At 43.8% G+C, this 17,715-nt stretch overlaps 1 protein-coding gene across 1 annotated transcript in view; it reads right to left on the reverse strand.

Moving 5' to 3' along the window:
• The window catches only part of LOC123349040 (galanin receptor type 1-like), a 43,938-nt gene extending 27,259 nt beyond the window's left edge, over positions 1–16,679 (reverse strand). Inside the window, exons 1-2 of the mRNA XM_044986772.1 lie at positions 15,618–16,679; positions 13,760–13,825 (exon numbers count right to left, since the gene is read on the reverse strand). Coding sequence (XP_044842707.1) covers positions 13,760–13,825; positions 15,618–16,322 — 771 coding nt within the window. The 5' untranslated portion in view covers positions 16,323–16,679. The remainder of the gene's footprint in view (positions 1–13,759; positions 13,826–15,617) is intronic.
• Between the last annotated feature and the right edge of the window lie 1,036 nt (positions 16,680–17,715).

Raw genomic sequence — 17,715 nt, forward strand, 5'->3', positions numbered from 1 at the left:
ATGGCAGCATAGGCCCCTGGTTTGTGCTGGCTTTCACGCAGCATGCGCTCTCTATCTGCCTCAGTGACCCTCCTCAGGGTGATCTCGCTCGGAGACTCCTGCATTTAATTACAGTAATTTGTGTACTATTAGTATTGGGAGTGCTTCACTGTTCCTTTGCATAACAATGAGCGTCACTTTACAGCCACGTGGTGGAGGCTGCAGAGTGGCAGCATACAGGGATCTTTCCCAGGGAACAGACGCGAGGGGGTGCAACAGGGGCAGAGTTTATGCTTTCAGGATTGCCTGTAGCAAGAGGACAGTGGTATACATTGACTTTTAAGCAGCCAAAAGTTTTTGGCTTACCATGCCTGGCTGCTCCACAGATTCTGCTGTCCTGCCCTGCTTGTCTGATCTGCAGTGCAATCCCCCAGGCAATGAAAGTGAATTCCGAAAATTCGAACTTTCCCTGAGTGAGTGCTGTGCATGGTCTTGTTCACAGAGACTGACTAGACTATGTTTCTTCTTTGCAAAAATGTATCTTTATAAGGAAGTCAATCCCTTTTTCCCATCACACAGCTGCAACTGTATCCCGACCTGCTCCAGCATGCCCCTCACAGAGGCTGGCGCAGATTAGGCGGCGCAAGAAGAAGACACGGGACAAGATGTTCGCAGACCTTATGGGCTGCTCCCGAGCCGAGGCGGCCCAGCAGAGCCAGTGGGGGGAGAACCTCTCTCAGCAGCAGCGCTCACACAGCGAACGGGATGACAGATGGCGTCTGGAGGACCAGCAGGCGACTCAAACGCAGGTGCCTTGTGGATGTTCTGCAGGACCGCAGGCAGGAGGACAGAGCCCTCCTGCACTGTATCTGCAACCGCCCTCCCCCGCCACAAAGTCCAATACCCCCCTCACCCAAAATAACAAGAAGGAGGTGCGCCAGGGGCCGTGAAAACTGTCACTCCACCCCAGCAGAGCGCTCAAGTACCAAAAAGCTCTCATTCGCTAAATTTTGAGAAGTCCTTCCCTTCCTGGATCACCCAAGCCCAAATCCCAGTTTCGTCCCCTCACTGTGTAGTTGATTATTAAACATAGTTTGCTGTTCATTACTGTTTCCGTCATGTTTCTTTACAGAAGACTTTGTGTGAAGTGGGGGGAGGGGTTTGGTAATTGCATAGGACGGTCACCATTACCTGGGTACAGACACGGGGGCAGGATCTACAGCAGGTCACACACACAGTGCAGTCACTAGGCACCCTGGTCAGTCTGGGAGGTGTTTTTCATGTTCTGTGCATAGGCGGCAGGTGCCCTGCTCCAGCTATATTTGGAGCTGGGTCTCTCCCCCGGCCCTGCCTGGATCGGGCCCTGGCCCCCACGGGTCTCCCCCGCCCCGCTGCGCTGCGTCCCTGCCTGACAGTAGAGCGGCTCCCCGCAGAAATGCTGTCTGGTGCCCCAGGGTCCTAGCGCCTGCCATCCATAAATGGCAAGGCAGGCTGCCCTTACCTTGCCCTTCCACCATAGCCCTGAGCCTCCAATGCCCCAAACCCTCAGCCCCAGCCAGAGCCCTCATCCCCCTACACCTCCTCCCCCTTCCCACTCACCTCTCACCCCTTCCTACGCCCCCACCCCCAGCCTAGAGCCTGCACCCCTCACCCCTCCCTGCACACCCACCTGTAACCATCCTCCCCCCAGTCCTCCCCCGCCACAAGGCCACAGAGCCCCGGCACACAGAGTCCCGAAAAGGAGGGATGGCAGGCGCCGTTGAAACAACCAGTCCGGCACTGCAGACCGCTCTAGGGGCAGGAGCCTGTCATTCCTCGAGTGTAGAAGCGGTCTGTACATCACTGCACACCCTACCCACCACAGTCTGCGTCCCTGTTTCAACCCTTTAACGCGAATTCATTAGTAAAGAAAACGTTGTTAATTAACAATATTCCATTAACTTTATTTTTAAACGTGTGTTGGAAGGGGGGAAACGTGGTGAACGGGCTATGTAACCGCAAAAGAAAGTCAACAGTAACTGAAAGAGGGGCAGGTTCAGCTTCTCTGTAAAGAACCTGAACAGTCACAGGTTACCCTGCAACCTGAGGAATCTATCTTTCAAAGCCTCTCGGATGCACAGCGCTTCCCACTGGGCTCTTCTAATTGCACAGGTGTCTGGCTGAGCATAATCAGCAGCCAGGCGATTTGCCTCAACCTCCCATCCCGCCATAAAGGTCTCCCCCTTGCTCTCACAGAGATTGTGGAGCACACAGCAAGCAGCAATAACAATGGGGATATTGGTTTCGCTGAGATCCGAGCGAGTCAGTAAGCTTCGCCATCTCCCCTTGAGACGTCCGAAAGCACACTCCACCACCATTCTGCACTTGCTCAGCCGGTAGTTGAAGAGTTCCTTGTCGCTGTTCAAGGCGCCTGTATAGGGCTTCATGAGCCAGGGCATTAGTGGGTAGGCTGGATCCCCGAGGATCACTATAGGCATCTCCACATCCCCAACAGTTATTTTGTGGTCCAGGAAGAAACTACCTTCCTGCAGGCGTCTAAACAGACCAGAGTTCCTGAAAACACGCGCGTCATGAACCTTGCCCGGCCACCCGACGTTGATGTTGGTAAAGTGTCCCCTATGGTCCACCAGTGCTTGCAGCACCATTGAAAAGTAGCCCTTTCGGTTAATATACTGGCTGGCCTGGTGGGCTGGTCCCAGGATAGGGATGTGAGTCCCATCTATAGCCCCACCGCAGTTTGGGAATCCCATCGCGGCGAAGCCATCTATGACGACCTGGACGTTTCCCAGGGTCACTACCTTCGAGAGCAGGAGCTCAACGATTGTGTTGGCTACTTGCATCACAGCAACCCCCATGGTAGATTTGCCCACGCCAAAGTGGTTCGCTACTGACCGGTAGCTGTCTGGCGTGGCAAGTTTCCAGAGGGCTATGGCCACTCGCTTCTGCACACTCAGGGCTGCTCGCATGCGGGTGTCCTTGCACTTCAGGGCAGGGGACAGCAAGTCACACAGTTCAAGGAAAGTACCCTTACGCATCCTGGAGTTTCGCAGCCACTGTGATTCATCCCAGACCTGCAGCACTATGCGGTCCCACCAGTCCGTGCTTGTTTCCCGGGCCCAGAATCGCCATCCCATAGCATGAACATGACCCACTGCCACCATGATCTCCTCGGCGCGGCGTACCGTGCTTTCTGAGAAGTCTGTGCCACTCTGAGACTTCATGTCCTCACTGCGCTGCCGGAGCCTCCTCGCCCGATTTCTCAGCATCTGACTGTTGAAGAGGTGTACGATAAGGTGCGAGGAGTTGACAACGGCCATAAGTGCAGCGATGATCGCAGCGGGCTCCATGATCGAAGTGGAGTGCTGTGGCGTCCGTGCTGTCACTAACAGGAAAAGTGCGCGAACTGATTTCCCGCCGGCGGGAGTGACGGTTGAATGCTGACAGTTTCCCAAGACCACCCTCGACACAGTTTTCCCCCCAGCAGGCATTGGGGGCTCGACCCAGAATTCCAATGGACAGCGGGGAGTGCGGGAACTGTGGGATAGCTTCCCACAGTGCACCGCTTCCAATTTCAACGCTTGCCCCGTTAGTGTGGACTCACGAAGTCGAATTAGTGTCCTTACTGTGGACACACAAATTCGACTTTGTAAGGTCGATTCTACAAATTCGACTTAAGTTGATTCGAACTACTCTTGTAGTGTAGACATACCCTTAGTGTGCTTTTACGGGGTGTTGGCTGTATCCTGCCCTCAGTGTGTTCCTAATCTGAAAGAATATTACATATGGAATCTACAGTCCAAAACACTGATAAGATTAACAGTGTTAAACATCTCATTTAGGTAAACTATTGGAATTTGACACTTAGCAATGAGTTTTGTTTTAAACAGTGATTCAGGTGAAGATTTGTCCTAGTAAGTATTGCAGGGTTTTAGGCCTGATCCTGATGCCCTTACTCATATCTAGACTCACTGAGGTTTGTGAGACTTGCATGAGTAAAGGTTCACAAAGCCCCAACCCTTTGTTTTCCCACAAAATCAAAAGGGAAGGTTGGATTTTTAAAATTATTTATTTTATTTTTGCTGGTTCTGCACAAGGGAGGAAAAAACAGTGAGCAAAGCCACTCTAGCTACTATTGGCTGAAATTATGGTAGTGAGGCAGCAAGGCAGAAGGGAGTTGAGAGTGTTGGTTGAACCACTAACCATGGAGTTAAGATGCCTGCACTTTGTTTTCCATCTCAGTGTGCTAATAGAAGATGCAAATCAAGTCTAGTAATATGTACATAAAACTGTCACCTCATTCAAAGAGACCATGTTTTTATGCTAATTTTACATTTGATAAATCAAGGCAATTAGGCTTTGATCACTGTGAAATTATAAGCATATTTTATAAAACTAGAGGTTCTGCAGCTTCCAATTATACTTAGACTTTCAGACATGCAGCAAGCGGCTTTGTGCAGACAGCCTGAAACAAAATAGCAAAGTGAAAGCTGTTCATTTTGTAGAGTTGTTGCTTTTTCTTTTTTTTTGCTAAGACTAGGTTTGTAATAAATCCACTTGTCACTCTACCAGACCAATTAATTATATAAGAGAGAAGCTAGTTTAATAAAAACTACAAGAAGTAATTCAATTTCTATCAAGGCCTGTTGTGAAGTGTTCTTTGCAATACCTACTGTGCCAGCGGCTGACACTCTACGTGTTTTAAATACATTTTGAAAGAACATGCAGGAATTGAGAACGCCTGAGAGAATTGCCTAGTAGAGACTGCTTATGAGGGGATAAGAGAAATGGCTGAATCAAACCGGGGAAGAAAATGATAATCTAATCCTGCTTGTGAAAAGAAGGGAGATGTGAGAGCACTTGCTGAGTGAAGAGTGGCAAAATGAGAAAGTAAAAGGTGTCACACCACAAGACTGGACTCACATTGAAGAGTAAGTCTGATTTCATGTTAAGTACTAAGAGCATAAAAATGGGTGATCACTTTGTGACACTTTCTCAAGGTGCCCAGGACTGTGTGTCACTGTTTCCACCCTCCTCCCCCGCACACACACCATAGTGAGAGAGAGACTTGCTGGTGCTTAACGGGGTGTCAGCTCCCTGACACTTTCAGTCTGTTAGCCACCTAAACAATCTCCTCAGGGATCTGCCAGCCCTTCCTTTGCCTTGCAGGTTAACACTTCTTGTGCCCCAGTCCTCAAGCACCTCTGAAGTGTCCCCTGTAATGTTCAACTCCTGCCACTGGACACTCACATCCTGGTCAGGTGTTCGGTAATATAGCCCTACTGCTATATTCTGATTATTAGAGCATGGAATTACTATCCATAAAGTTTCTATGGTACAGTTTGGTTCATTTAAGATTTTTACTTTATTTGATTCTATGCTTTCTTTCACATAGAGTGCTACTCCCACACCAGCACGACCTGTTCTGTCCTTCCAATATATTTTGTACCCTTGTACTACTTTGTCCCATTGATTATCCTTGTTCCACCAAGCTTCTGTGATGCCTATTATATCAATATCCTCATTTAATACGAGGCACTCTAGTTCACTTATCTTATTATTTAGACTTCTAGCATTTGTATATAAGCATGTCACTTTTTAGCTGTCTGCCATTACATGATGTAACTGAATGGGACTCTTTCATTTGACTCAAAGAACAGGAATACTTGTGGCACCTTATGCCAAATTTATTTCAGCATAAGCTTTTGTGGGCTACAGCTCACTTCTTCGGATGCATAGAATGGAACACACATGAGCTGTAGCCCACGAAAGTTTATGCTGAAATAAATTTGTTAGTCGCTAAGGTGCCACAAGTACTCCTGTTCTTTTTGCGGATACAGACTAACATGGCTGCTACTCTGAAACCTTTCATTTGACTGTTTCTTATCAGATCCTACACATATTTTATCATCTTCCATCATCTCCTCCTTACTAGGACATAGAGAATCTCCATTAATAGATCCTCCCCTAAGGGAGGTCTCTGTCTGAACCACGTGCTCCTCTGAACCTGTCGACTTTCCCCCCAGAAAGGGGCTAGATGTTGCCACCGCTGGAAAGCAATGTCATTCTTTTCACTGGCTTCTCTACACCTCACTCATTGTACTTGACAAGTCCCAGCTGAGCAGGCAAGAGCCTCTTTGAACCCACACCAGAATATGAAACACAAGTATATGAAACCAAGTAAAATATGAAGCTTACAAAGCCTGAAAGAGATAAATGTGAACGTTTTTTTAAAACAGCAAATGCTTCCTATTGCCAACAATTTAAACAGATGTTTGGAGAACTGCTTTTGCTTGATTCTAATACTGCCACAGTATTCACTGCTATAGCTGCAGCACTTTAGCTTAGGTTATAGTCTCTGTATTCTGATAACAGTAACTTGTAGTGAGCTAATAAATTGGACAATAATGCCTGCATTACCGGCTATAGCAAGAATATTGTGGTGGAAAGTATTAGAAGTACAAAGAGATGGAGGAACATCTTGGTAAAATACCCTAATTTTATTTTCTTAGCATCTTCTATAACAGGAGTAGGCAAACTATGGCACGCATGCCGAACACAGTGGTACTCACACTGCCCAGGTCCTGGTCAGCGGTCCAGGGGACTCTGCATTTTAATTTAATGTTAAATGAAGCTTCTTAAACATTTAAAAAACCTTATTTACTTTACATACAACAATAGTTTAGTTATATATTATAAACTTATAGAAAGAGACCTTCTAAAACGTTAAAATGTATTACTGGCACACGAAACCTTAAATTAGAGTGAATAAATGAAGACTTGGCACACCACTTCTGAAAGGTTGTCGACCCCTGTTCTATAACTTACAGTGAAATGCCTTGAGTTATTCAAAATAGGTAATCAAATCATTGAGTTCCAGAGAGCTCCTCATAAAGTTATGGATCTGGTCCTGTCTCCTGTAGGTGGGCAATTCCACAGAGTAGCTGAGATACTCATGGGTAAATATTTAAGCATGGGTGAACATTTCAGCAGAGATTCATTTGAGGCAGGGTTAGGTAAGATCAATAAAGTAATGACTACTGGGAGCACACACGGATCCAAAAATGGTGTAGCTAGTGGACTTTAGATTAGCTCCAGAATCACTGTACAGAATAATTTCGTATACTCTGCTACACACACTGGAATATTATGTAGGAAGTGCAGACTGAACAATGGTTCAATCTTGCCTCTGAATTGCCTGCTTTTTGTTGCCTGAGACACAAACATGATTGCTGTATTCATAACATCAAAAGCAACTTTCAGGCTGTTGAATCCCAGAGTATTTAACTTAGTGCACATAATACAGAGAAATCCACAGCACTGCACTGCAACCAGCTAATGGGTTAGACAGTTTAGGGCAGGAAGCTATTCAATTGACATGGCTGGGATACTTAAAAAAGGTAATAATTGGAGCTATACCAATCTCCTAGAACTGGAAGGGACCTTGAAAGGTCATTGAGTCCAGCCCCCTGCCTTCACTAGCAGGACCAATTTTTTGCCCCAGATCCCTAAGTGGCCTCCTCAAGGATTGAACTTACAACCCTGCAGTTTAGCAGGCCAATGCTTAAACCACTGAGCTATCCCTCCCCACTTTAGTGACAAACAGCATGTTGCTATCCGAATGGGTTTTTGGCCATGACAAACAGGTTAACACTTCTTTGGCTGAGTGCCATGTGCTCTTTAGTCACCCCGGTAAACAGGATCTTAATTTTAGTTTGTCTTCATGAAAAAGTGGGCATTTTTAGGTAGCAAATTGCCCCTATAGCCATACCAGTGCATTGGTTCAGTTCCTACTCAGAGGGAGGAATGCCACCAATACAACTTTTCTGGGTTCTTAGGTCTCCCACTCCAGTATAAAAACAGTGCAAGGGCAGAGTTCTGATTTCACACTAGTTTAGAGTCACTGATGTTAATGGAGTCATACCAACATAAAACTCCTTACATGGGTAGAAATGGCTAAATTGTTCAAGGGAGGGGAAGTTTATAAAGTAAGTCTGAGTTATAAATCTGAAATTTTTACCATAATTGTAGTGCTATGACCAGGATATGAAGTTAGTCCTTAAATGTAGTTACTCCCCGAACCTTTATTTCTCTGAAAACAGTTGCAAATGTTTAAAATAAGATACTGCGCAAATCAGAAGTTGAAAGAAAACTATGAGTATGATGAATGGACAGAGATGGAAGTAAACTGATTATAACAATAACTAACTCAGTAGATCTATAGTGAATTAATTCTCTTTTCAGTAATTTGGAGTTTCACAGGTTCAATGAGTTTTTTGAAAAATGAATAGGGCTAGACACCTACAAGAATAAGAACAGCGTCTGGACTAGTTAGTGTAGGATAAAATTACAAAGATATTAATCCTTGTGCTTTAAAGGATTAATTGTGAAATAAGTGCCAGCGAGGGTGAGGAAGAAGTTATTGCATTGCATACTTAAGTGTGCTATGGAAGTTTATGCCTTTGGAAGCATCTGCATTGGTCACAGATGCAATCTGAGGTGTGTGTCAGTGCCCTGCTTTCATATAGCAATCTGTGTGCCCCTAAAATATTAATTAACAATGGAAAAGACATATGTTAATTTCTTCGAATGAGATTACAGAGAATTTTGAGAAGAATGTTTGCAAACAGAAGTTTACAAACCAGAATTAGCTGAGCATCTGGTGGCCCTACATGTTTTAGTATTTTTCATTTCTGCATCAACATTTGATCAGATTCCAGATTTGCTACAATGGTCCAGACTTTGGTCATATGCAAATGGGACCAAGACGATATACCCCAACCTAGCATTGATTCTGAAGATTACCAGAAACTAGATCTGGTCCAATATGCACAGCCTACCTGCTAAGTGGGGCAAATCAAGGCATCAGTACTTTTCATCTGCTGCCAATCCAATACCACCTCATTTCATGCTCCTCATCAGGGTATAGTGTACTCACTTTACCAATATATGATCTCCAGTGACTGACACAGTAGATATGAACTGCTAGTGCTAGTATCAGCACCAGCTAGAAGAGTTTCTCCCATTTACTCCTGTGTTTAAATTAAGCTTATATAGGCACTGATAGATGCAATAGAATAAATCTGATTCATTTTAAAAAGTTACAAACTTTATATCAAGTAGATCTGATCCTGCACCACTGTTTTTTGCCATTGAATGCCATCCATACAAGATTAAACCCTAAAAATGCCATAGCTCAGTTAAATATGGATTTCTTCTTATCAAGGAACATTTTATAACACTAGAATGAAAAATCCAAGTTTAATATTCTCTGCAGTAAGGACAAGCAATCTCATTTATTACTACAAACAATTTAAGCAGGGATAATCTTGATAAATTTGGTTGGCAGATGGATGAAAGTGCCAACCAACTTTTGAAACCATGTATTTGTATTTAAAACCAAAGTGCAAGACCAAAAGTAAAGGGGATATTTGGATGTTCTTACACACAGATCTTACATGTATTGAAATACTTCTGCTAATACAAAAAGACAAAAATATTTCACTTGAAGCACCCATTCAAAGCCTGCTGCTACTTGTAATCTGGATATACGCCCTGTACCTAGGCAGGCAAAGGTAATGAATTTCACAAAACCCTACAGTACAAAAAACTCAAAGGTCAGTCTAGCAGGCCTTTTGGGGGGCAGGGGTAGGGTGGTGGAAGACTTTGATATTTTGGGTCATTAGCGATAAGACATTACAAATATATTGTGTTGCCCCATATAGGTGCACATCTTAACACAGAATTAACAGTGTTAAGCAATATATTGTATATTGACCATATCTTGTTATATCATTAACACTTCCTTTTTTCCCCAAAATCATTTAAACCCATCTGTAACATGGTGTATTTGTATATGTAACCATTAACTTTGTTTTTTGTGGGGGAAGCTGAATGTTTTCTGGGTGATAGGATGGACTGAGAAAGTCTCAAGAAACAAGAATGAAAGGAGGTCAAGGGATGTAATTCAATTATTATCTTCTATGTATATTCTTCTTGACTATCCTGTAAGTACAGGATAACTGTGTCTATGTCAAAGCATCTCCATGATTTCAGGATCTCAATTGTATTGTGGTCCTGTGCAAAGTATACTATTATTTTTTATCCATTTTTGGTGAATTTATCTGGCACTGTTCTCACAAAATTTGTTGTAGTCCATTAGAAGATATTCGGTTAATAATTCTTTCCAGTGATCTATAGTAAGAATCATTGCCTTGGTCTACAAATTAAAGATTGCCATTTTTATTTATTTTTTGGTTGCTATAAACAGCAAGAATTGGAGTAGCTTCCTTATTCCTGCGTTGAATCTTTTTAATAGGCCAACTTCCAATACACTTATCTTTAAGTCCTGTTTGCATTCTATTTCTAATTCATTCATTTATTTATTTTAGGATGGTTTTCCAAATTTTTTCCCCCATCTAGCAATCACATAAATGTATGAAAGACCGCCTGGCTGCTTTGCATTTCATACAGCTATCTGGGGAAATATTATTTATTTGATTATACAGAGATGGAGAAACATAGGTTCTGTAAACTAAAAAATACTGAACTTGCTACTATATGATTAGCATTAGAACCATCAGTATTATCTCATTCCATTCTTTTGCTATTTCATATCTACAGTCGGCACTCCATTACTTAATAGTTTTATGCTGTTTGTCCTTTAAAAACATAATTCTGTATGTATTCTTCCAGACCAGAAGTTCTCTACTAGAGGTGCATCAAACTTTAATCTAGGGGGGCCCAGGTGAGCCTTCTAGTAATTCAGTAATTGTAGTAAAAGTGTGGGAGGACCAAGCACCAGGTTGCAATGCCACACACTCAGATCTCTCACTGACTGACATTGGCAGCACTAATTCAGGTAAATGGTGCGTTTATAGTACTGTTTGACTTGCATTTTGAATATTTTTCCCATTATCTCCTGAACAAATGCACTAGCAACACCAGGTAGCAATATTCTTCTCTCTATTATAAGGGAGGGACTCTACGTTTAAAAAAAAAAAAAAAGCTAAGGTGGGGCATGACTCAAAGGTTGAGAAAACCCTGGTGTAGACATAATCTTGATTGCTGAGACTTCAAGCTTGTATATGAATTTATTTCTAATACAGATAATTTTGTTGATTCCTTTCTTCTCTAAAAGTGTTTAATAAAGTAAGCACTCTGTGTAAGCACATTCAGATTGCACGTTCTTTTTCAAAAAATATATCAGCAACATCTGTTTGTTTTAAGGGTTGCCCATCTATAAAGAAATCCTTTCACTTATTATAGGGATATTTGCCCCAAAATCTAAAATCTTCCTTATTCAATGTGGCTTTGAAAGCTCTATTTTTTATTTTTGGTATTTTTGTTTGGTCAAGTGCCTCACATATGCCCAATTAGTCAGTGCACTTTTAAGTAGTGAGTGATATTTCATTGGTGCTAGAATTTTGGGATAAAAGTCCAGCACACAATTGTGTGAGATTGGGTTTTGCCATTTTCTGTTCTATCTCTATTCGTGGTGGATTTTCTCTGTGAAATCCCTTCCTGTATCAGTCTAATGTGTGCTATAATATCTCTTGCAGTCTGGTAGCACCAAGGACGTTCCAGCCATTCTGTTTTGATTCTTGGTTTCCAGTTTGACCACAGGAATCTTTGAATAGGTATTTTTTTAAATTTCCTGACTAAATTTTTGGGACGTGTAAAGGGAACCAAGGGGAAAAAAGAGACAAGACCCTGGGCAGGATATTCATTTAAAATACACAGTTCTACCCGTCAAAGTCAATGGTAATGCCTACCTTTCTAGGTCTTTTTAAATAATTTTCATTAATGACTCAATATTTGATTTAATACCCCCCGCACTCCACTTAAGGTGATTAAAATTACATATTTAGTCATTAATGTATCACCCACTACTTTTCTGTGGGGATTTATCATTTATTGGGTATCTTCTGAAGCCTAGGAATAGTATCTGATCTGGAGTAGTTTAGTCTGTATACTGATTCCTAACCAAAAGCTTTGATTATTTCTTGTGATACTAGCCAACTTTTATTTATATCTCATATAAAAAGCATAAGGTAATCAGCATAATGAAATTTTGTTTTCTGTTCCCAGAACACTGATTGCCTGAATGTCTTCAATGCAGAGTGATAAGGGATACCCTTGTCTTGTTTCTCTGTAGAATGGTATCAAGGCAGCCTGTCTGATATTTCCCCAAATACATGCTATAGGATTTTTGTAGATTTCAATCCACTTCTGAAAGTGTTCGCCAAAACCATATTTCCAAACAAAAAAGGGTGTTCTACCAAGATAAAAACCTTTTCTGCATCCATAGTTAGACTGCAGGCATCTTTATTAGCACTCTTGGAACGCTATATCACATATAGGAATTTTCTATGTTATTTACGGGGCTTATTCCTTTTTTATAAAAGCAGTCTTGCTTTGGTGTACTAATTTAGGCATTATTGTCTCTAATCTGGATGCTAATATTTTAGTTAAAATAGTACTACCTATGTTTAAAGAAATGGGCCTGTAAGATGCTTGATCTGATAACTTCTTATTTTGTTTAGCTATCAAAACTCTATGTGCTTGATAGAAAGTCTTTGGTAAGCACTCTGTTGCCCAGGAAGACTGAAATACATTTGCTAACCATGGAGTTACCTGTGTTATAAACATTTTATAGAATTCAGTGTGAATCGATTTCTCCCCTGATTTCCCTCCCCCCATCTTTATTTCTTCCTGTGTTGTTGGGCCATGTAGTACTACTCTTTCATTATGTGTCATTCTGGGCATTTTAAAATCCTGCAATACATGCTCCCAGTTCTTCCATGTTTGCATATTTGCTAGTATTTCTCTCTTGGGAATATTCCACTAGCACTTTGTTAATAACCCTTGTTTTTTGGAGTATTCCATTTTTTGTCCTTAAGGCTGTTCTGGATCTTCTGTTGGAAACCAATCTGACTAGTAATCTGCCAGATTTGTTCCCTTATTCATAAAGCCTTTGGTTGGCAAATAAGAGAGCTGTCTGTTTTTCTTCCCTGTTGTCAGTGCTTCTAAATCCATTTTTTTTTGCATTCTTCATCTCTTGGAATAAATCTGCATTATTAGTCAAATCATATTGCTTCTGCAAACTATAAATTTGCTCCTAAAAGTCTATCTGTTTCTGCTTATGTCCTTTTTTTCTTATGAGATAATGTGTCCCCTTATTCTGATGTAAAGGCCTCCCACCTAGTTTTCGGGGATGTATCCTGTAGGGGATTATACTTAATATAATTATCAATATGGGACTGCTCCTCCAAGCAGAATGGATCGCCCAGCCACTCCATCCTCAGCTTTCTGACAGGAGAATGAAGCCTGCAGCACCAGTGAACTCAGAAGGAAAGAGAGGGGAGAGTCCTGTTACAGTTGCAACTCTGCTGCTCCTTGCAATCCTCTCCAGGGACCCAAGGGGAGGATGTGGGCCCACCCCCCATTCATTTCTCCTTTCAGCTTCCCAGCAAATAAAGAGAGCTTGACTCCTGCTACTACCTATAGCCCAGCAGTGAGGTGGCTGAGCCTCCCATTCACCTACAGAAATGCTGACAGTGTCACTCCGGTGGGTGGAGCTCTGATCTTCTCTGCTCCTGCCCCTTCCAGTCTATTCTCACCTGTGCTCCTGCACTGCCCCAGTCTAATCACAGGTATAGCATATGGAGCCATTAGTCAGTTTAAAGATCTGTCCTATGTATTACACTGTATTCAGGGTATGATAGAAGTAAAGTTTATAATTAATTGCTTCCACAGACTTAAGGAAGTGTTTTGATTTTACCTTTTTCTTTGATCTCTCCGACTTCTTGGAAATGTTCTTCACTTTTTTATGAAGATGATATAAAACCTAAAAAAGTAATAATAAACTATTCAGCGGTAGACACCACATGCACAAATGTTATTACATGCTGTGTGTGTTTGTATATGGACTTGCAGCTTGTAGAAACATTTAAGAATGAAAAGAACTGATTTGTAAAGATGTTAGATTTCAACAAAAGTCTACTTCAATGCTTTATTAAATACATTTTGAAATTTTCAGCTCCAGATTTTCACCCTTACTGTTTCTTCTAAAAGCTTGTTTCCTGGGGGAAATTATGGAAAAAAGCTAAGTTTGGACAAGGAGTTGCTCATTATACGTAAACAGCCTGATCCAAAGCTTGTTGAAGTCCATGGCAGTGTTTCCATCAGCTTCGATAGACTTTGGATCAGGTTAACTCAACTATGTTTCTACGTCCCATCAAGATGTGACATGGTCAGTACCCCACTGTCAGTTCTGTATCCAGTCAGTATAGGGCACTTACTGCGTAACTGTTAACTGGGCACTCTGAAGTGGTAACTTGAATTTAAAGTTACTTATCTAGGTCTGGTCTACACTAGAAAATAAGGTCAGTTTCAGGGGTGTGAAAAATCCACACCCCTGAGCTGCGTTGTTAAGCCAATTTAAGTCCCCAGGCAGACAGTGCTAGGCCGATGGAAGAATTCATCCATTGACCTAGCTATTGTTTCTTGGATAGCTGGATCACCTATGCCGAGGGGAGAACCCCTCTCGCTGGCGTAGGTAGAGTCTACACTGAAGTGCTACTGCAGCTGTAGCATTTTAAGTGTAGACATACCTGTAGGTTCTAACTTCAAAGAAATGTAGGACTATAAAAAAACAAAACAAAACAACAAACTATTAAGAAGATAATTTCCATTCAGTGCTCTAACAGAATTTAAATTAACCTTTTAAAACACAATTACAGCAGTGCTGTAACCAGGCAATTATTATACTCTGGCTATTGGAGCCAGGAGATTAACGTACCTAAATCAATTATTTATAAGAAAATCCATCTATTAAATGTCGTTCACATGCCATTTGCCAGTACACACACCGTAAGCAATGAACTGGAAAAAAACCAGCATCAATTTAAGCTACCATAGGGGAAGCGAAGCACTTTATTGAAAGATGTTTGTATATTAGGGACAGAGATTAGAGATTTCAGTATAAACACAGTAGAAGAGTTAAGTGCCTCTTTCTAATGTAAATCCTATTACTGAAATTTCAAGCATACATTTTAAAAGAAGATTTGTTATGCTGGTAGAATATTCAGTTACTCTTAAAGGGACATCAACTTAAGTCGCATTTATTGGAAGCGTTACCTAATACTGTAGCTTAAAGGTCTGAGAAAAAGTCTCTTAACTGTATTTCCCTTTTCTTGTGGGTCTCACCCAGCAACACAGGGAGGAACATTTTACAAAAGTAGGAAAACGATTGTAAAGCTACAAGAATCAGCATTGGAGTTGGAGACTCATCCCTTTCCTGCCAACCCATCAATCCTGGAGAAGGCATATGGGGGGATTGTTCCAATCCCCTCGCCCATCAATCCTGGGGAGGGAATAGGCAAATAAATATTGGGAGATCTGTTATGTTACCCCAATTTTGCCCACTCCCCTCTTTTCACCCTCTCCAAACTTGGTGTGGAATTGGTATCCTCAGCTTTAGGGAAGGAACAAGGAGAGGTGGGGGTTATTTCCATCCCTCGGGAATATGGGGTGGATGGATTGATCCTTAGTCTTGGTGTCGGAAGTAAGGGAAACTGGCAATTTTGGAACCCCTTATAAGACTGCCACCCACCTCCTCCTCCTCTCCCTTCACCCACCTTGGCATAGCAGCAGGTAATGAGCACCAGGGGCAGCAGGTACCCCACCACCAGGATGGTCACCTTGTAGGTTTGCTTGGCAGCTGAATCATCAGCCCACTGCTCCCAGCAGAAGGAACTGTTGGGTGCCTGATGGTGGCCACTCATGAGGGCCTGGTGCTGGGCCACGGGGATGGCAATGAGCAGCGACAGCAGCCAGATGATGCCCACACCCAGGGAGGCATTGCGTTTGCTGCGGATGCAGGGCGAGCGCTTGGCGTGCACCACGGCGATGTATCTGTCCACAGACATGGCCACCAGGGTGAAGATGCTGACGAGCATGGTGGCCATGGCCAGGTAATGAACCCATTTGCAGAAGAAGGCGCCGAAGACCCACTCTGGCAGGGAGTAGATGGTGGCTTGGAAGGGGACGCAGAAGAGCAGGAATGAGAAATCAGCGATGCTCAAGTTGAGGATGAAGATGTTGGTGGCGCTGCGCGAAGGGCGTCCCCCAGACCGGATTCGCCCCAGCACCACTAACACCAGCGTGTTCCCCACCATGCCCAGCAGGAAGATCAGCCCAAAGAGCACAGGCACAATCACGACCTCTGGGCCACCCCCAGACACTTGCAGCCAACACACCGGGGAACCTGTCCCGTTCACCCCGATGCTACACTCAGTGCTGTTAGCCCTGGGAGACAGCACAGCCTCCTCCTCCTCCTCCATGGAGCCAGGGTCGGTACCGGGGAGAGCCTGGATCCTCCGGGGTGCCTGCGAGGGACCACGCCTGGTGCCCACAGTGGCAGTCTGAGTTATTTGGTGGCCCTGCTTCAAAGAGCTCCCTCCTCCAGGGGTGTCCGCCTGGACGCTTTCCTCAGGGGCTGAAGAGAATGTGGATTCCTCCAGTGGCAGCGTTTGGGCTCCTGGGGCTCGGTTCAGGCTCTGACCCAGCTCCTGGTTGCTGTTGACAGCGCAGGGGCCTCAGCAGCAGCAGCTGGCGGCGATGTGCCAGAGGCAGAGGGACTAGAGAATGGAGCACATGCCAGAGGGGCTGCGGATGCACTGGGAGCTTGGAGTGCAATCCGCGCTGCTCCACTCCTCCTCCCCTCTCCACCCACTCTTCTCCACACAGCCGCTGCCGCCCCGCTCCCGGCCCCAGCGGCGCTCACAGCAATGGAGCTAAGTGAACAGGGTCCTGATTCCTTTAGAGGAGAAGCCCCGACCTCCTCCACCCCAGCAGGCATGCACGTGAGGGAGCGGGAGGACAGCAAAGATGCGGGCTGATTTAAAGAGGCTGATCCAACCGCAGTTGCGCGGGGAAAGTCTGCATGGTTCTCCCAAGGAGTAGAGCTGGGGAGCACCTGTTGCAAGGACAGGGCGAGAGGTAAGAGCAGGATTGTATAGCTGTAAAACCTGGATTCTGCCAGCTATTTCCACCCCTCCCCCCACGCACACACCAGCCCTTAAATTGTACTATCAAAACGGACGGGAATTACTTGACACCAGTGCACAAAATACCTGGACCTTGCTGCATCCACGTGTGCAGCAAAAACCCGGACTGAGCAGCTGGCTTCTGACAGTTCTTGGACGCTCACAAAATTCTAACGCCTAAATAGAGCACAGGTATAATTGCTCCTAGTGCAAACACATTCGGACCTCAGTGCAACAGGGTCACAAAAATCTGGTAGCTGGCAGCATGGAGCATCTTTTGTTTGGTGGACCAAATTCTGGTTCTCCATATAGGCAGTGGAATTTGTGGTTAAAATTTTTGCTCTGTCCTGTAGGATCCAACTTTGCCTGCACCTTATGGATAGTATATACAAGATCTCCTGCACAATGCAACACAGACATGCCAGCACAACAGGCGCCTGCTGGAGTTAATGGCAACTTGATTTCAGTGGGAGAAGGATGGGGGTCCCTTAGTTTTCAGGAGCGTTAACTGTTGCAGTTTAGAACTGACTTGCTTTGCTGGCTTGTCTCTAATAAGATACTGAGCTCATATTGGGTAACCTGGTGCCCCCACACTGACATGCCAGTGTCACCTTCCCTTTCTGGGTCAATAAGGAATTAAGTTCCCAATGACATTTAATTGGTATTACTCAGAACCAGAGAAACCTGT

The sequence above is a fragment of the Mauremys mutica genome, chromosome 14, assembly GCF_020497125.1.
Source record: "Mauremys mutica isolate MM-2020 ecotype Southern chromosome 14, ASM2049712v1, whole genome shotgun sequence".
NCBI classification, from domain to species: Eukaryota; Metazoa; Chordata; order Testudines; family Geoemydidae; genus Mauremys; species Mauremys mutica.